This window comes from Sphaeramia orbicularis, chromosome 15, assembly GCF_902148855.1.
Source record: "Sphaeramia orbicularis chromosome 15, fSphaOr1.1, whole genome shotgun sequence".
NCBI classification, from domain to species: domain Eukaryota; kingdom Metazoa; phylum Chordata; class Actinopteri; order Kurtiformes; family Apogonidae; genus Sphaeramia; species Sphaeramia orbicularis.
The window spans coordinates 27,990,156-28,011,650 of NC_043971.1; the positions used below are offsets into that span (position 1 = coordinate 27,990,156).

A 21,495-nucleotide genomic window follows, 5' to 3' on the forward strand; every position below is an offset into this window, starting at 1 on the left:
ATGAGAATGAGGAATAAATATGTATGTTCATTTCATCCCTGGAAAAACAGCAAAGCTAAAGGTGGCAGAGGACTTTTGCAGAGTACTATATATTTAGAGTAAACCAACCTACTGATCAGTGCTGATAGACTCTTTCATGTGTTGCATCAGAGTAAAGAGTAATGGTCTTTCTTATGACATCCTCTAGATGGCAGAACACAGCCACTGTGGACACTTGAGTCTGATTAATTGTGTGTACATTTGATTTTTTGGGAATATCTTGAGCAGCCCATTTACCTTTCTTGAGTAATTTTTGTGTTCATCTGCTCTTGTGTCCTTTATTTTCATGGGATTATATGTATGATGTGTGTCACTGCTGGTTTGTACAGCAACAGCTTTGTGTATTCAAGGCAAATTTCTCCCTCTTAATCAAAATGTATTGAATCATTCAGTCAGTACACCAATTCCCCACTAAACCACCCATCATGACACTCTCCTATGAAGACATCACTGAACAAAAGTTGATCTTTTTGTAAATTTCCTCATATATTAAAACCCTCCACATGAAAAACAAGCTTTGCTGATTTCTGCTGCCTAAATTTGCAGATGTTAAATACACATGCAGTCATCTGAAATGTAAACAGGGGGATGCAATACAAGCGCTCAGTCATGAGTGAATAATTGCTGATACTTTGCTACACATGTAATGTTGATTTGAGGGTGTTTGGTCACAGGCATGGTAGCGTAGGCCAACATGTCCTTGAGGTTAAACTACAGTTGGTGTCAGCCTCTGTTAAAAATTCATTGTATCGATTTGGCTGCAAGCAGACCCCCTGGCCCTTTCTTCAAACTGCTCCTTTAGTATTTGTTCAATAAGTCACAACATTGCTTCTGTTCAATTATGGATATTCTATCAATTGGTCTTCTCCTGTGGGATTAGTGTAGGGGAGCAGAATGATTATCTATAAGGTCCCTGTCTTCGACTAAAATTACTGAACGCAGTAGTTTTTTTTAATGATGGTGAGTCAGTGTTATTATTATATGTTGTAGCTCATTCATGTAATAAACATAGTAGAAGAGGTATTTCACCTTACTATGGACACAATCATGATGACCATAAAAGAAATTGAACTGATTTACCACATCCTGAAGTAGAGAAATGCATGAAACACTGAGTCTCATACTAGATGCATGTATGTTTCTAACCCCTTTAGAGTACATAGAATCATATAGATTGAATTTAGTGTTTGTGCTATTAAAGCAAAGCACCATTTCTTCAACTCAAGATCAGCTTTAAAATGATTCTGATTCTGTTATAAGATTGATGACACCAAAAGTCAATACAAGCTGAGGCAAAAAAGTGGGGGTCTGTTGAATTTCTATGTAATATTTTGTGTTTTGAATTTTTTTTTTTTATATTTTAAATTCATTTTGATCCTATAAACATAAAAGAAGTTATTTGGCAGAGTCAAGTAAAGTTCTTCCTTCACCACATGCAGCAGTTCTGGATTTGGTTGATTTAATATTGGCTTATGAATGCTATGGTTGGTAATAAACAGGGCGGTAAAATATATAATGAAATGAAATTATTGAGAATTCTGATGAGCACACACAAAACTATTTACATGAGGCCCAAAAATTCAATTTGAGTACAGAAGCAATAAGAAAACCACATGTTACTGTATATTGTAAAGCCCTGTGGTAAACTTTCCTCGACTTATAGCTACATGAAGCTAACATCGCTGCATGTGCTGCTTCACTCCTTTTTAATGCAGGTGCCATTCTCCTGTTTAGTCGCTGATCAATTAATCAATGAAACCAACACCTTTAGGGACATACAATATCGCTTAAGCTGATCAATAACATTTAATGTGTCCCTTTCACTAAAAGACCCCAAAAAGGAAAAAATACCAATAAGTCATTACTATTAAGCACTCAGTTGCCAATTTATTGGATATAAATAACTAAAGGGCCATTCTCCAAAACCGATGAAAACTACCATCCCACAGTCAAAAACACATTTAAAAACCATGCAAATATGCAGATGTTACATGTTTATGAAGATCATTCTATTAGCTATTAATGTGAGCATTAAGATAAAATCATCTTGAATTTCTAATCGTGTTTTATTGGCTGGCAGATATTCTGAACTCTAACCCTCTACATTTAACATATGCAAATGAATTGAAGCAAGCATATTTTTCTGCAAATTTTTCTATTTTCTGAAAGTATATATTGATGGAAATTTTGCCTTCATTTAATAGACTTGGTGAAGATAAACAGGAAGTGAGGGGGAGGATGGTAAGGAAATGACATGCAGATAATGGTCAGACTGCTGTGATGAAGTCTTGGCTTATGTGGAATGTGTGCTCTCAGGTAAGTCACCGGGGCACCCAAAAAATATGCATCCATACATAGGCTACATTTTCTTTTAATTCATTGAGCTTTATGTTAAGGAATGTTCCATATATACCCAAACAGTTGTGAGTAGCAATAGCAGTGTTTCATTTTGATGTGAGTGTTTTCTGTGATGAGCTGGCAACATGTCCAGGGTGTACCCCACCTTTGCCCATAAGTAGCTGGGATAGGCTCCAGCGACTCCTGTGACCCTAGTGAGGATAAAGCGGGTTCAGATAATGAATGAATGAATGAATGTTTTCAACATAGTGAAAATCAATCACTTAAGCACATATTTTTGCCATTAAGCTATTTTTTTGAGTGTACTTGTGAAATCATCTACAAAAACATGTCTCTACTGAAAGACAAGGCCACTTCTATCAGTAGTGATGTGAAAATGTTAAATGATGATTTCATATACATATACTAAGCTAACTGTTGTCTCCAAGATTATCTATGTTTCAAGTGGCCAGAGAGGGATGATAGGAAATGTGTAAGATTGGCACATAAATGCTTTTTTTGGTTGTGGGACAGCAAAACCAATATAAACAAACAAATGCAGTCTAATAAAAATCTGTTTTTGCGCTGTTGGTTCAAGTTTATGGTGTTTATTTAATTGTTTTATGTAAAACTGGGAGATGTTTGTAATATTATAGCAAGGCCCTGATATACTAGACTGCATTAGTTTTTATCTTAGAGGCAACTGATATAATGTGCATTTCTTCTAAACCAAAATATTTTCCTCCATCCATTAAAAGTGCGACACTCCAGAGGAGCTTTTACAGTCCTACCTGAGTTCTCTCTGAGTTCTTCATCTGTGTACAATACCAACTCCTGCTGAATCTTATCTGAACCAGATACTCCTCAGAATGGCAAGTCGTTGTTATTCTATAAAATGACAATAATAAAATGCTACAAAGAGCCAGTGTTATTCCAAACGTCATTCAGTGTAAAGGAAGAGCGACCCCTGTTGTTGGGCGTTGTGTCACAGCGACAGGTTGGAGATCTCTCTGCTGCCACTGCTCTCAGCTGACTGACTGGGTGGTTCCATCTCGTTGTCATGGTGATTCACTTTCATTTGTTTTCTGTTGTCATGGTGACTCAATTTGACTTGTCCTCTTTCTTGGTAATTGTCTGCGCTTGGCATCAGTCCACTGGCTGTGCCTTGGTGACTGATTTTGCCTCGTCTGTCGTCATGGTGTCTTGTTTTAATTGCTGTCAGTCCATCCTCTTTGGGACCATTTCTGATCGGTGCTGGTCCATTATCATGCTCCCTCGCTCTGATCGGAGCCAGTCCACTGTCCTGATGCTTGGATTTGTCTGGTACCATCCTGTTGATTTGGTGTTTGTTGCAAATAGGGATCTTATTGGCCTGCAAGGTGTGAGTGTGACGTGAAAACCAGTCCCTCTCGAAGGCGGCACGTAGTTGCTCCACCACCGTCGAGTTCCTGTCTTCAACGCCTTCGGGCTGACTAATCACTAGACCTGCTCCAGCGTTGAAGGTAAACTCATTCCCCACCCAGTCAAGGTTACCTGTCAAGATGGAAACAAACAAACAAGACACAAATGAGAACAAATTTAGTAGGTCAACAATATATTGTAGAAGCAACAAGCAAGGCAGAAATGTCTAAACAAGGCAAACACATTGCAACCACAATTTAGTTTAATAGTAAAAGCTTCAAGGTTTCATGGTTTCAAGGTTTTCATTTGAGATAACAAGGAAACACTCACAGGAAGCATATTTTAAGAAAGATAAATTCCCCAAACAGCTAAGCATCCCCAGTAATTTCATCGATTTCATAACATAATTTTAAGCCCTTTCCGGACCAGACTAGTACAACTTGCAGACCTCCAGTGATTTGGAAACAAACCCTCACAGTGGTGTTTCATGCATTTGCTGGGGATAAGCAAAGCATGTTTTGTTTTTTTTGTTTTTTTACTAGAATTTAAAGTCATTACTCCCTTGTTCTGATCTAAAGGGCAGCTTCACCACTTACACATAAGTGTTGAAAGAAAAAATGAAAAATCTTCCTTGTTACAGCTTCCACGCACATCATCCATCTGATTATCTGTTGAGATGTAGCTTTTCTGAGGGGTTTAAGTTTGCCCTTTCAGTAAATATCCATGTTACATCAAGGTGTGAACCTCCTGCTCTATCATGTATCATCACCAGCCAGCTTCCATAATCCTCCCCCAGGAAACAGGCAAAATAACTGGGCAGCATTGTTTTGCAGTGGACGAATTTCATGACAGGACCTCCATTTTTGTTGAAACTTTCAAGGCAGTGATATTTTTGCTCTCCACAGATATTACAGAGTTCGACAGGAAATACTAATCCTGAACAAATATGCCTCTTTTATTGCATTCTGGAAGACAATGGTGCAAAGTTAAAAAATTTGAAAAGTTCGAAGGAATTCTGTGAACAAAATATTTAAATCTAGCGAATGTTAGAAAAACATATGTTGAGACACTGGCTTTCAAGTTGTCATTGTATATCTTTTTGTGGCATTAAATCAGTGGTTCTCAACCTTTATTGAACAAACACCCCCTTATGTAATTATGACCCCCCCCCCCCCCCCCCCCCATGGCAAATATTTTTGGTGACCTCATTATTACTCATCGCAGTCCAACATCTATCCCCCTACCGAAACAACTTCATCAATAGTATAATTTAATTCCACTTTTCTGAGAGGGCTGTATCATGCAGGACATCATACCTAAATAAATGGCTCTGTCAGTGACCATGAACCTGTTGTGGTTTATTCCCTGGAGACTGCCGTCCCTCTGCTCTCTGGGCTTGAAGAACTTCTACACACACATAAAAGCACAAACAAATGCCCAAAGTGGTTCATTGAAGATGGATAAAGTGCATCTCTGTGTTAAAAATAATGAGCAGTGAATCTGAACTCACAGCTTCCAGTGAGCAGTTGGCCTGTTCCATACACAGACTCCTCAGAGACCAGATAAAGTTGAAAGTCAGTGGGTCTGTCTTTTCCCAACAACTTATCAGCATACGGACCCGCACCTTCCTCAAGATCAGAGCCTCCCGGATAAGTCCGTCAATACGAGACCAGTACCTTGGCAGAGATTCAGACACACACACTCAAAATGTGGGCAAACATCCAGAGAGAAAAACAACCTGCACAGAGTCTAAATATCTGCATCAGAGATGATGTAGAGGTGCCACAGAGTCATAAAACAGATATCAACCTGTGAGCGGTGTTGCCGAGGAGGGGGAGGTAGTCAGTGATGGAGATGTATATGAAATGATGGGCCTCCATGATGACTCTGGAAATGGCTTCGAGGTCTGTGCTGCGGTCTCTGGGGATGAACACATCTGGGGAACTCTGCCAACAGAAGAGGACACACGAGAAAGACATCAGCATCAGTAAAACTTTTTTTGTGATATTGCACAAAAGTTTACAAAACTTGGCTTAGGTCCCTGCATATATCAGTTACTGATTTTTACAACTCATAAAACATATTTGCTGAAAGATGCCATTTTCTCAAAACTGTACACACAAACTTCAAACCACATCCACAAAACCTTTCAGTTTTCTGGCAAAATCACTCAACTGCTTCAAAACCACATTTTTTCAGATTACACACGCAGCCTTTAAACCTGTACACATTACACAGCAAACTGGAAAAAAACTGCATCCAGTGCATCCACAACGTCCATTTTCTGAAACACCTCTGGGTCGTCAGAGTCTATCCCAGGTATCTACAGGAGAAGGTGGGGTTCACCCTGGATGTGTCACCAGTTCTTCACCAGGGCTGACATACACAGACCGACAACCATTCACTCTCACATTCACATCTATGGGTGAATTAGATAGACCGATTAACCCACGCAGACATGGGGAGAACATGATAACTCCACACAGGAAGGCCATTCAGAGCTGGAATTGAACCAAAGCTGTTTATGGTTATTATTACTCTGCCCCCCAAAGGGGAAGCAAGGGATTTGTTTTTGGTTCAGTTTCTTTGTTTGTTAACACTCTAGCAGCAGAACTATTGGTTGAATTCATACCAAATTGGGTTTATAGATTGCCAGTGACCCAGAATAGTTCTGATTACATTTTGGGAAAAGTAGGGCACAGTTCAAATTTTTATGAATTTTTAAAATCTTTTTTTTTCCCATTTAGTTATAATGGGTGAAATTTCAAATGTCTATAAAAAAGCATAAATTTTGTTTCAATTTACCTCAAACTTGGCACATATATAGAGTGAATTGATATGCTGACGTCACCATGCACATAGACATGATGACATCAGCTGGATCGATGCCAAAATAAGCAACAACACGTGTGAGGGGTGGGGTTTGTTGTGCCTGGCACCACTTGTTGTAAATGATTTTAGTTTCACAAAAGGCCAGTACTACAAATGAAAGGCACTTTACTGTAAAACAATCAAAAATCTTACACATCTTCAAATCAAATTGATGACAAACTCGTTCTCCTTCAGCATCATGTCTTTGTGCAGACAGAGGACTTCCACTGTTGTATTCCTGACTCTCCGTTGTGTCTTTGCCAGACTGAACCCTGCCTCATCTACAAAAATATATACACTGGGTCTTTCCAAAGAACACGACTCAAACACTGTCAGTGTACAGTAACTGGCTGGTATGGATTTGTTCTGCAACCATCAGCACAGACAGTATCTGAGTGTACACTTACTTGCTCTGACTGGAATCAGAAGTCTTTCTAACTCTGCAGTTGTGTTCAAAGGGTAGGCTACTCTACATTTGTGTCATGTGAATCCTGCTGCATTGGAGGACACAGTCAAAGGTAGAAAGGCTGACACTGTTGACTCCCTCAAAGATTTGCCCTGAACAACTCTCTACTGTATTTCTGTATTTGTCATATTATCATTTGTGTTCAATTTTGGGTTGTTTGTGTCTAATGCATGACTGCTATGCTGTATTTGCAGATTTAGATTGTGTTCACCATTTTGCAGGTCATGTGCATTACAGTGAGGAGGTGTTTTAGAAAGTGAGAATGTGTGTACACTTTAGCAAAAATTGAGCTACACATTTGCAAATTATGTCTACCTATGCAAATCAGCTTAAGGTTGTGTCAAAAGAGTGATTGGTTTAATAAATGGGTTTATGCTACTGAATAATGACTTCAGAGAATGGACTGTATATCAGAAAAACTGTAATATACAATCTGATCAGATGCTTTAGACAGTTATAGGCTGAGCTGCAGGAATTTAATTAACCTGTTGCACCAAATTATGCAAACATTAAATGAAAGCTCAAGCTATATTTATATATAATTTTAAACCTTAAAATCGGATCCCTTGTTGACTTTAAATTCACACTTAAGGAGTTTTAACTTTTGATTTTTCACCATTTTGAGATGAATGAATCATGTTTCTCAGAGAATGCTAAAGGACAAACACAGCCCACTTGAGTTTTATGATGCCACAGGTTTACTCTTAATTTAGATTTTCTCTTACTGGTTCACCAGAGAAAATATTATGGGGCCAAATGTCAAGCATGGCAGTGAATAAATGGACCAATGCTCCAACTCCTTGTGGTCCTGACATTTGAGCAAGACTGAGGTGAAGGATAACAGAGCTGAAAGTTAACTCCCACAGCCCTGCACTTATACCAGTCCCCACAACATGCACTTTTAATATGTACCTACAAATGCATTTTAATTCAGGTAAACAAGCATCTCCATATTGTTCAAATTCTTCAATTTTAAATAGAGCAGAAATACTTTTATTCCTTCTGCTATTATGCTCAGACCCCACCCCTTTTTAGAAGATACTGACTGTTTCTAAATGATTTATTTGTTGGATTTTACAGTTATAGATTTATTTGTTGAATTTTATTACTGATTGTCTCTTTCCTTTTCTTTATTGATCATTGTTTTATGCAGGAGAGAAAGCTGCTAATGACCTGCCTATTTCGGATAAAGAAAGTTGTTTGAACTGAACTCAACTGAACTAATTGTGCAACAGGGCTATGTTTAATCATAGCTCTGGATTAATTAATTGTAAAAGTACACTGCCAGGCAAAAGTTTGGACTCACCTTCTTATTTAAATGATATGAGATGGACCACAGATGGCCAACAAGTGCTCAGCATCATTTGGAACTCCTTCCAGACTTTTGGAAAACATTTCAGGTGATTACCTCATGAAGCTCATCGAGAGAATGTCAAGAATGCACAAAGCAGTAATAAAAGCAAAATGTGGCTATTTTGAAGAATCTAAAATATAAAACATGCTTTGAGTTTTGTCACACCTTTTTAAACTACATAATTCCACATGTGTTCATTCATAGTTCTGATGCCTTCAGTGAGAATCTACAATGGAAATAGTCATAAAAATAAAGAAAAAACAGGTGAGTCCAAACTTTTGCCTGGTAGTGTAGTTTTGCTAAACTCTGATTACTCATTCATTCTTTCAGCCTTTTCTTTAATCACAGAATATACTGAGGTAAAATGTGAATATTACCTGAGAGTGGTGGTAAGAACAAGACATTCATCAAACAATAAAACTGAAAGAATAAATAAACTACAAGGCTACATTTTAATTTAGTATAATAGTAAAATTAGCTTAAACAAGAACATTAATATTAAACATTTAAATTGCTCTAAGAACAAAAATAAAGTACAGTTAAACTTCATATACTGTATATGATTAATTGAATTTGATAATACACACAGTCAGTTTTGTGAACTTTAACACAGCCCTAGGTGTTATATCAGAAGTGTATGACAGTCTGTGTTGAATAACTGCAGTTTGGGAAACTTTAGATGAATCCACTGAACTGAAATGAGAGTGTGTGTTTTTAAATTAACATCAGTCTTGTGAAGATGGACAGTCCAGTCAAATCTACAGTGTTCTGCTGCAGGTAGGATGACAACCCTATTACTCATCCCCGGAAACTAGTGGCACTGAAAGACTCAGTGTCCTGCAGAGACCCGGTGTGTGAAAGATTTACTCCTCTACCAATCTGTCACCAACACCAGAAAAAACTGGTTTAACGTTTGTGTGCCACAGACACTTCTCACTTCTTAAATCTCATTTCACTTCTGCACACAGAAATATAGTAAATAAACAGTATATGGTGCTATTACTAAAGCCTTTTTTGTACCTGTTTGTCATTTTAAATTTTTAATTTGATGATTATTGTTGCTGTGTTACAGCTTGTGGCATGCATTTCTGCAAGAAAGTTTCTCTTTAAATATATTTGTTGAATCTAATGTCAGTTCCTGTTTTACACTCGAGGCACTTTTTGTACCCTCTGGAGACCCTCTAACCAAAAATGTACGTGCAAAAAAAACTGCTATAAAATCATCATATATCAATTTTTCTTTCTGCTTTTTTTTCTGCTCAAATCGATTAACTTCAGCTCTGCTCAAAACTACCAAATGTTCAATAATTTTCAATATTTTAACTCTTTAAATACCAGTTTGAATATGTGATGTGATCATAAAGAAAACCCCACAAAATATGAGATATTTTCGATATAATACATGGTGCAGGGATGTGGCATTGCTTTATATCAGAGTCTTGGCCATGTCATAGATTAATGATAACACAGATTTCATTGCATTAGCAGTTTTGTGCAGTGCAGGACCCTCATGGCAAAAAATGGATAACTGACCTACACTTTCAAATAATGCTGTGAAATTAATGCTGTTGCTCCTTCTGAAATGTCCAAGACTAATCCCTAGCAATGCCCCAGCCCCCCATTATTCATCATATTAAAAAGTCTCTCATAAATTTCCCATAAATAACAACAGGGACATTGTGTATTCAAACTGGTTTTTAAAGGGTTTAAATCCTGAAATTTATTGAACTTTTGATAGTTCATAGCAGAGCTGAAGTTTAAGAGATTTATGCCAAAAAAGAGCTTAAAAATATGGCTATATGATGTTTTTTTTTTACATGTACATTTTTGGCTTGTGGGTCCCAATAAGGTAATTAGAGAAATCCACAAGAGTGCATATATTTGTCACTAGTTTCTTGTACACATGGAAAAGCAATGATGTCAATAGTATTTGAATGATGTTTAAAGTTCATTTCAGTTGCTGGAAAGAGTACTCAGATGCTTTAGTTAAAAATCAGTAAAAATCTATGTCACAAGACAAAGAGAACACAAATATTAGCATTAAAATATACTTGCCAAACATAAAACTGCAGACAAGTCCATTACAGAATAATCAATTACAGGATTTATGAATTATTTATGCATTAATGTGTTTATCTTTACTGCCGCAGCTGGTAATGATGGTAATAATACATCATTTATTAGTTGATTTTTCTTTCATATTAATAATACATCTGCTAAGTAGCCAACAAAATTTGACTAGAAGTGACAGGTGCATTTTTGGCCTTTGAAATATGAAGGAGAAAGATAACACGGAAAAAGAAAAGCTGCAGAAAATAGAAATACTTGAGTAGAAAGAAGCACCTCACAATTATACTTAAGTAGTTGCACATTCCAGTGCTGCTCCATTGAACAGAACGGTGCCATATTCATGTTACAAAGTGACACCTGTGCTTTTTCAGCTACGTTTTAACCAGAATCTCAGACTCTCTTTCCCATCTGTTCGTCACCTGCGAGTGCACCTGCCTGTCACTGTCACAGATGAATCAGCGCAGACATAGTAACACCAGTCTTTTTACATCATATGTTGCTAACGTTCACTCTCACCGACTACCTCTATTCCCAGTTAACACTCTTAAAGTAAACATCGCTTTTCTCATCAGTTTATTTCCACATAATAACTGGAAGTTGTTAATAATTCATATGTAATTATAAGACTGTAAAGTACAGCCTGTTCGGATGCAAAACAAGTTTGAGAGATTACCAGGAGGGGGTAATTATTGAAGATTTGTTTTGTGATAAAAGCTCAACTATAGTGCTTGTGTGATCTTCTGTGAGTGACCCCCAGAGTGAGAACACTGCTATATATAAATAAGCTTTTGTGCTGTGTTTAATATCACACAGAGTAATTACTGTCACTTACAGAGACGTAGGCCTGAGCCTTGGTGCTGTTCAGAGTGAGATCCAGCGGTGCGTCTCTATTGAAGAGGGCGAAGAGGCGTTTAGACCAGAAGGAGGGGATGAAGTCTTTATACTGAAGCCCCCAGTAAAGGCTGAACACCCTGTGGAGGTCCAAGGCCAGACAGCTGCAGTCGTACACCAGTACTCCCAGCTCCTTCCTCTATAGAAGTCCAAACACATGGAGCAGGGTCACTAACACAAAGTCATTTTCCATTTGACATAAATCCCCTACACTATTTTACCACCATACAGCAGAAATTCACCGCATCTTCCCAATGAACTTTTTAATTCTTTCTTTTCCAGGTAACTCAAAGTGCTTTTTCACTCTTTCATCTTTTTATTCCCTTCCAACTTTTATACAACATCCAATTACAGCCCTTCGCCCATCGTCACGGCAACAGCAGGGAGCGGACAGACACTACAAAGGTTTTCTCTGTTTTATTTCTTTGCTCCTCTTGCATATTTATTTGAGGCACATCTCAGCTTCAGTTCTCCAGTGTGTACCTTCTGAATCACCTTCTCACTCGTCTTACCTCATTATAACATGAACACAATATTCTGAATCTGATTTTTTTTCCTGTTTTCTACATATATAAATCATGCAATATGTAATCTTACAATTTTAATGTAAACTAGAGATGTCTACAACAAACACGTACAAATAATTGTAGAGTTTGTGTGGGGTCCTTGGATGCTCTTTGCAAATCAGCTCCAAACTCAAGTGTCACTGTAATATTGGGTATGTAAAGGTAGATAAAGTTGCATAGCAGATGGCTCTGTAATATAACAAACCTTCCAAGATACTCATCTTTGAAACAGGATATGAAGGTATCGACTGTTTCTATTTTTGGATGCTACAACATCTCATATGACCCAAATGTCCCCATGAGCCCATAAGTTTTTCAACAAGGATTTAACTAAACTTTCATTGTACAATTACTGTAAATATCTATAGCTTATACACTGTTGCCCATAATGTTGGAATAAAATATTTTTACCTATTCCCATGAAAAGATTGTGACAATATGATTTTTATTGTTGATATATAAAATGTAACTGGGACTCCGTATGTAATCATTGCAGCTGGTCAAAAGTGCTTATTGATGTGTATAAATAGGAATAAAAAGAGGAATGTGTCTGAAAACAAAATTATTCCAACTTTTGTGGGCAACATTGTATAATTATTAATAATCAGTATCTTAGTTCTTAGTATTTACATTGTATCAGTTGTTATAACTCACATGTATGTGTCCTGTGTTATGTAACTTACATGTATGTCAACTCATACGCCTTTGCACTGTCCACTGAAAATTTTGCAGTATCTCACATTTTGTGCCACACACGGCATGCTGCATCCTCTGTATTCATCAGATAATGACACTGCCATAGTAATATAACCCTTGACTTCCAAATGCATTTCTATGGGATTTATCGCCATTTATTATAAATATTATCCTCTGTTTTTGAATTTTTCACATCGACTCTCATTCGTCAGACTATTGGTTTGATGAAAGAGCTATTAAACTATTATCGGTGAATCATTATTAAAGAAGATGATGATTAATTACAGAGCCTCTGAACATCCAAAAAAAAAGACACCTCGTATGCATCTGAAAAGCTGAGAAACTGCATTTTGCCTGATTTATTTAAATGTATTGAGAGGATTAGTGGTTCAAAAGTATTAAACATTAGAGATCAGGGGCTGCCCCTGGTCACCAGTGACTATTTATATCTTTGAGGGTAAAATCTGTGACATACAGTATGTATTGTTTTTACTTGTTTTATAAAGCAGTTTCTAAAGGTCTCCACCTGTGACCATATGTGTAGATATATGAAAATGAATGAGTATCTACAGAATGTGTGATTGCTTTATTTGTGCTCTGTGGTGTGTGGTGGATTTTTGATACTATGGCCAGTGATCTCCAGTCCATGCTGGCGCTGCCAAAGTAGAAGTGTTTCCTGTCGACCACCCAGAACGAGGAGTGAAGGTGACCCTTGGTGAGCGCCGTCATGTTCACATAGTGGACCTCAGCATCTGCAAATGGAAGCAAAATGAGCAATGAAGAAAAGATGAAAGACCGAAAGAAATGACTGTATGTAGGACAAGGACAAAGAAAAAAGAAATAGACGCAGATATATGCAAGAAAATGAAATACTGAGAGATGAAAAGAAGAAAAAGATTTAAAGGACGGAGCAGGACAAAAAAAGAGAACAGCGTGACTGAGCAGACAACAGAGCTGTGGCATGTTAAAAGACGAAGACACACACAGAATATAAAACACAACAAGAGTGAGAGCTGACAGTGTTTGTCGAGCGTCTTCAGCTCAGGCGAGTCGATCAGCTGGACATCACTGGAGATTTTCAGATGGATTCCTTTTGCTTTTAACCCCTGGAGCCTGGACAGCAGAGCTCTTCCCTGAAACAAAACACATGCAAAATTCCACTGTCACATGAAATTCAGGCTCTGTGGATGCAGATGTACTGTAAGACAACAACTGACAGTACTTGGTAACAAAAAGATCGATGGGGTCCACAAGGTTAACTGGAGGTAGATAAAGTTTATCTAGTACCACACTTTTAGCATCAAGTGAAAAAACAAACACCAAAAACAACAGCAGCCCATACATAATGATAAATGTCAACTAGTGCATTGACCCTTGGGGATCCACGGGTTCTAGATGTGGTAGTTTTTATGATGTTGTGTAGCGGTGCATGCTGTACTGCATTTGTCCAGCAGTCACTGCCAAAGCGTTCTGGCCATAGCAACGTGATTATAAGGCTATTGTATTCCAAAATTACCAATATCTCCCAAAATATTGGTCCTATCAACTTGACGTTTTCGCTACTGTCTTCCTTGACTAAAAATACATACGTGTACCACACATAAGTGTATGTACGTATGTTTGTGTGTGTGTGCATGTGAATAGATATATAAATATAGAAGAGTAATGTAAAAGGAAGAGGGACATATATTATTAATAATATTGTAGGGAGAGGGGGTGGGATTAAATAAGTTGCACTTCTTCCCACCCCTTTTCAGGCATGTAAATGGAATTATTGTGCTTTTCTTCTGACTAAGATTGTTATGATTCTTGATATTTGTATTATTATGTATGTTTTGCCAGTGCATATATGTTAAATTTCATTGCATGTTCGGAATAAATCACTGAATCACAAATCACAAACTACAGCAGTCAGCTCTTTCTTGATTTTGTGTGATTCCCGAGACGCACACACATGCACACACACACAGATGCCACTTGGCTTTTATAATACAGATAAGGTAATGCAAGTGCCTCACAAGAATGCACTTGCTAAAATACAGCCATGAATTATATAAAATAATAAACAGGTAACAGACTGTAAAGGTTAAGATTGTAAAAGTAGACAGTAGGAGATGAATAAAAGAGTCTAAAAGCTATTCTAAAGGCTTGCCTACTGCCTGCAAAAAATACCCTGAGAGTAATGATGATACTGTAAATTAAAGAGCAAAAAAAACAAAAAACCCATTTCACCATTATGTGATGAAGATTCCTTAGAGGCAAGCTCATGGTGATACACAGTATGTGCGTACATCTGTCACAGAGTTTCTAAGTAGGAAGAAGTTAACTACTGTGTTTTGGAGTAAAAACTGCTGACAGATAATAGCTCTAATAACTATCTGTGCATTTGAGTGACCGCAACCTTTAAAAAGATGTAACCTTTCAAACAGTTGACATGCCTGCTCTGACTACATTAAATGTTACAGTCCAGCCTCCATCCTGCTGTTCTTTTTGGCAGCTGTTTAGAGGAGACTGTTGCAGACAGAAAGACCATTAGCTCCTGCTCTGCCTCAAGGCTTCAGAAGAACCTATTACTTTGCAATCAGCAGCCTCGGGCTTTCATTAGGTCTGACATATCCTATTTTTTAAAACAGATCAGTGTGTGTATGTGTGTGCACTGTCACACTAAACCCTGAAGTCAATAACCCAAACTATAGTTCACATAAGAAACAAATGGCTTAGCTTAGACGCCTGGAAGTACATGAGATTGTTAACTTACCGCATGGGTTTGAGGAGACAGTTATTGATTTCTTCCATTTAGCGCCTGTCACATGAAAGTCTACTTTGAATGTATGGTCAGATTGTCAAATGAGTAAAAAAAAAAAAAAAATGCACCCACATCACCACTGTACTGTACACCACGGATATGATGTATATTGTCAACATTTGAGAACCAAAAACACATGGATGCACATAGATAAGCCATAACATTGTGACGACTGACAGGAGGAGTAGTAATAATAGGGATTATTATGTTACAATGGGATCTTTCAGGGAGATGAGATATATTAGAAAACAAGTGAATTAGACCACTTTTGGTAGGGTCTACCCACTGAAGATCAATATCATCCAACAAGATATTTGGTTTTGGAGATGCTCTGAACCAGTCATTTGGCACAATCACAATTTGGATCTTGTCAAAGTTACTCAGATCCTTACGTTGCCTATTTTTGTGCTCCATACATATCAGCTTTGAAGGCTAAATATGCACTTGCTGCCTAATATATCCCACCCACTGACATGTGCTAATGTAATAAAATAACCAGCATTATTACCACTTTATCTGTCAGTAGTACTGTATAGCTGATTGGTGTATATCCTGTTTTTTTTTTTTTTTTTTTTTTTTTTTTTTAACCGTGTCTGTTATGTTAACACATGGTTAGAGTTAAGAAAGGATATCCAGGTTTGGTTTAGAACTGAAAAACTCTACAAAGATGAGATGAAATAATCAGAAATGTTTGGTGATGGTACAACCCCTGGTCTCCATGAAATCAAGAAGTGTTGAATTTGTTATTGCCATAGATTTTACCTTACTGTCATGGACTTAGCCCACTGACACTAGAACACTCAAGCAGATGCACAATGTGACACCTTAAACCACTCAACAACATCTCTTGTATGTACAAGATGGATAGACAATAGACAGCCTTGTAAAAAGCACCACTTGAGGATATAGTAAATTGTAGTAAATCTGGTTGAAAAATAATGAATAGTTTTCCTTGTTTGCCCCAGACGCAACATGCTGACAGGCAGATGGATGGACACAGACACTCTGACTGCTTCATACAATGTAATGTATGCTGGGGGGATACAAATTTAGGGAGCTGCAAACTGCATTCTGTGGTGGCAAAGTACTGAATTTTATAAATCCATCATTCACACCAACCACCTCTTCTCTCCTGAGAAAAGACCAAATTTCTAAGTGTGAGAGGATATCCGCTGTAGCCCAAAAAGATGGAATAAAATATATTTTTACCTCTTCTCATGAAAACAATGCGATTCATTCTTGATAGATCAAGTTTAACTGAGACTCAGTATGGACTCATATTACATGGTCCAAGGTGATTACTAATGTGTATAAATAAATAGAAATGAAAAAGAGGAATGAATGAATGAATGAATGAATGAATGAATTTATTTTGGTTTTACATTAATCATTGCACTCAGTACATCAATTGTAATAAACATAAAAACCAAAAAAGGAATAGGCTAGAAGCAAAAGCTCATTTTTTTGCCTATCCTTTTCAACTAATACACTGCTTACATCAACTTAAATGTGTACAGCATTGAGCATTTACACCATAATTGTCACATCTGCTCCCAGACGTTAGTCTGGTCTTGTCTGTCTAGTCTGTCATTTCCTGTTTTATTTTGTTAAGTCCTCCTCATGTGTCATGTCTGGTGTCTTTACTTCCTGTTCCTAATTTGTCCCACCTGTGTTATTACCTTTCCCCACCCTGATTTGTTCCACCTGTGTCTTATTGTCTTTCCTCCCTCTTGTGTATTTAAGCCCTGTGTTTCCCCTTGTCCTGTGCCAGTTCATATTTACCACCGTGTGATACTTACCAGTGTTTTTGGATCCTGTCTGTCTGTTTGCCTGTTTTTGACCCGGATTGCCTTCTCTGACTCCTGCTTTTTGCCCAACCCTTGTCTGTGCTTCTGCCTCCAACGATTCAACGTGTGTTTGACCTACTCGCCTGTTTTACTGGTATGTGAGCTAGCCTGTTCCCTATGTCCTGTTGCCTTTCCGTCTGCCTGCCCGTGTATGACCTGGTTTGTTTACTGACTTCCCTCTGCTCTCCCCTAGTCGGGTTCCTGACGTGTTTCTCCGGTGCGGGCTGTGTGGTCCTGTGTCCGGTCCAGTTCACGAACCCTGTGAAGAATCCAGGACTCTGTGTCTTCAAGATTCTGTTTATTCACACTATCAGAGATTTGTCAGTTAATTTGGTGTTTAATAAACACTGTAAACTTTTACGTCTGTCTCTGAGTCTTGCATTTGGGTTCAGTTTTCGTACTCAAACCATTACAATAATAATAACAAATAAAGAAATAAAAAAAAAAAAAGTCAACAACAAAAACACATCTGCCATCTCAATTCAATATTTCTGAATAATTTAAAGTACTTTTTTTTTTTAAAAAATTATTATTATTTATATATATATATTTATTTATTTATTTATTTATTTATTTATTTTTTAACTTTGCCAAAGGAGTGGATAACTTAAGTGCATCATAAGGTCCATTCCATAATTTCACACCCATAATCCCAATTCATCTAGACTTCACACCAGCCCCCACTCCAATCCACTCACACATATCAAGATCTCTGAAATTCAGATTACTCTCAGTGTAATAAGAATGTATCTGAAAACACAATTATTCCAACTGCATGGACTACGGTGTAGAAATGCTGATGTGAAACTTATTTTTGGTTCATTAATGTGAAAGTATTTGCAACTTTTTCTGATCACTGCACTTCAAAGAAGTCTCTATTAATGACTTTTATACATGTATTAAACATGTGAAAGGTCAATGTATGCAAAATACATTTTTTTCTTCCAAAACTTCACAATTCAGAGACAGAAAAAATGAGACAACTGACTAATTCAAATTAATGTTGGTATAAAATGCTACACTGGATCAAAATACACAAAATGCAAATAAAGAGATCAGGTGCTCATCACAGACAACAATGCAATGCATGTAAAAAAAAAAAAAAAAAAAAAAAAAAGGAATAAAAGCATTGTTGCAAAAAAAAAAAAAATTAATCACCAGTGTTCAACATGGGATTAGGATTTATGTTTTGGTATCAACAAAATTGAGCCCCTGTGTTTTGTATTATGTTGCAATGAATACTCTGTGTAGTTAAAACATGTTGGTAATGGTGTCCCTATAGGTAATAAAGGAATTCTATTTTATGTATCACAGTGCCTCAGATTTCTTTCTGGCTCTTGCATTTTTTACACTACTTACTTTCTGATCATTGATGATTGATGCTTTTTGAAGCTGTCATTTTTGCCCTTTTGTTTTTCATTAAATGCAACTTCTTTCCCATCTTTTACCTGTCTGGCAGCAGGCTGAAAACTGGATTCATAATCGGAAGAGTTGAGGAACCACAGTGGAGAAACTATCTCTACAGCTCGCATTGCTTGGTCCAGTAAGTTGTACAGACCCACTGAGAGAGGGACGTGGGATGTGCTGTTGCCTGGGAAGGAGATTTCCTCTGGGATGTTCTCCACAAGCACTACTCTGTGGATGATAAAGAGAGAAAACACAGCAAACAATGACAAGGAGGAAAGAGTAAGATTCGGAAGCTACTGCAAAATACAAATAAGGCTAAGCCGAGACCTCTTAACGGAATAATGTAGATGAAATTAATGTGAGGTTCAGGGTCTTCTGCAAAGTAATTATCCATTCACATTAGTGACAGAACAATTATGAGCTCAGATGCCGGTGAAACAAGGTTATACTCTTTATTTCTACACCCAGGTTTATTACAGACACATAAGCTCTGGGTGCCAATTCTCCCTGTGTCTCTGGATCATTAGCGTAATGAGGAAAAGCAAGAATCCTGATCCACACGTGCCCCAAGATTTCATCAAGCACCATTATATCTTGTACAGGTTGCCTCTGGTGGAGGAGCGAGAATAATTGAGCGTTGACGTGCATGGCTGTCAGCAATATAGAGGGATTAAATTACAACTAGTAAGGGAAAAGTGACTCATTTTTGCTGTATTTGTTATTGCGTTTCTCCCATACACTACTCCCTATGCTATCACATGGTGCATTTTAAAGTAATCATCAGCAGTCTGTGGTAATACAGTTGCAGAAGAGTGTAGAATGAAATAAAATACAACCGTAATACACGTCTGTATGTCAGTAGAGTAGATATACTAAGTAAGTATCCTTGAGATGTCTGGCACTTTTCTCTGTCATAAAGCAAATGATATGGAAGTGGAAGCTGTTTTGCATTTTGATGTTCCCTAATGTCTCGAAGGTCTCACTGAAATACTCTGCGCTCTATCCTAAGGTGTAATGTCAAGTTATCGGGCTAAACATGGCTCTCAGCTCTCCCTAATGTATTTCCAATTCCCAGTTCACTCCACCAGGATGCCTGTAAATGACAGGGACATTAGCACCAGAGTCAACAGATTGAATTAGCCGTAGCAGACCTGGATCTGCAGCGTTCGAGAACTAGGCTATTATCAAGCTCCAGTGCTTACCACATTCTCTCCATCTGGCCAGGACATCGATTTATGCCAAATGGATTTTACAGTGAGATCTCAAGGAGGAGAAAGGCAGGACTTCACAAGCAAAATACTCGTGTAGGTTGAACAGCTGACATGCACAGACTGTGAAATGCTGTCATACTACACAGCTGCACCTTATGAAAGACTATTCATGTTAGGGGGTGAGCTTTAGTATCCTAAACCTACTCTGGGTTAGTTAAATGGCTCAGGAGGTATAGTGTGTTAGGGTAAATTGCCTACAAATGACAAACGACCCTTGCTGCAGTCATAACAAGCTAGTAAATTGGGAAATTTGTCAGTACAAAGCACAGGAGTAGTGCGTGCTTTGCCCCAGCTGTAAACTGCAAATGCAAAGGTAAAAAAATATCACTATATAGCTACATTTTGTTGAAATTTAAGAGGAATTTTGTTTATTTGTTTGATTCATTTCATTTCATGTTGAGTTATTTGATTCTGATGTGGATGTTGTATATTATATCAAGGGTACAGAGGCGTGAGTGCTGAATTGAACTGAATTTGGATTGAATGTAGAGCAGGTGGTACAGTGGCATAATGGTGAGCACTAGCACCTGGGTTGGATTCCAGCGCTTATGGATGGATGGATGGATGGATGGATGGATGGACGAATGGGTGGATGGACAGATGGATGGACAAATGGATGGATGGATGATTGGATAGGTGGGTGGGTGGATGGATGGATGGATGGATGGATGGATGGATGGGTGGATGGATTGGTAGGTGGGTGGATGGACGGATGGGTGGGTGGATGGATTGGTAGGTGGGTGGATGGACGGATGGATGGACGAATGGGTGGGTGGACAGATGGGTGGACAAATGGATGGATGGATGGATGGATGGATGGATGATGGATGGATGGATTGGCAGGTGGGTGGATGGACGGATGGATGGACGAATGGGTGGATGGACAGATGGGTGGACAAATGGATGGATGGATGGTTGGATGGGTGGGTGGATGGATGGGTGGGTGGATGGGTGGATGGATTGGTAGGTGGGTGGATGGACGGATGGATGGACGAATGGGTGGGTGGACAGATGGGTGGATGGATGGATAGTATCAAATACTTTCTGTGGAAAGTCCTTATCAGTTACATAAAGTGAGTATATCCAGAGGCTGGTGGACATCGGATGAATTCAATCTCTGCTTTTCACGTGGTAACACTATCTTTTTTAATCTCACTCAAGTCTTAAACAGAGAACTTCTGTTCTCAGTAAACTCACTGAGTCAGTGTCTGGAGCAAATAAATGACTGGATGAGCCAACATTTTCTTCAATTAAATAAGACCAAAACTGTCTTTGTTTGGCAACAAATAGCAGAGGGTGAGGACCAGTGAACACCTCGAGACTTTGGCTTTAAAAATTGAGACAAAAAAAAGGAAAACTTATTCACCTTTTTATCTCTAGTAGAGTTGATTATTCCACTAGTCTTCTCTGGACTCTCCAAAAAGAACCAGAACTAAGACAAGGCAGTGCATTTCAGCAGGTCTAAAACATGCA

General features: G+C 38.0%; 1 protein-coding gene across 1 annotated transcript in view; it reads right to left on the reverse strand.

The window, feature by feature from the left end:
* Nucleotides 1-2,633: 2,633 nt before the first annotated feature.
* The window catches only part of LOC115434484 (inactive phospholipase D5), an 89,747-nt gene continuing 70,885 nt past the window's right edge, over nt 2,634-21,495 (reverse strand). Inside the window, exons 3-10 of the mRNA XM_030156454.1 lie at nt 18,793-18,979; nt 13,710-13,824; nt 13,316-13,443; nt 11,371-11,568; nt 5,587-5,723; nt 5,288-5,453; nt 5,094-5,184; nt 2,634-3,909 (exon numbers count right to left, since the gene is read on the reverse strand). Coding sequence (XP_030012314.1) covers nt 3,362-3,909; nt 5,094-5,184; nt 5,288-5,453; nt 5,587-5,723; nt 11,371-11,568; nt 13,316-13,443; nt 13,710-13,824; nt 18,793-18,979 — 1,570 coding nt within the window. The 3' untranslated portion in view covers nt 2,634-3,361. The remainder of the gene's footprint in view (nt 3,910-5,093; nt 5,185-5,287; nt 5,454-5,586; nt 5,724-11,370; nt 11,569-13,315; nt 13,444-13,709; nt 13,825-18,792; nt 18,980-21,495) is intronic.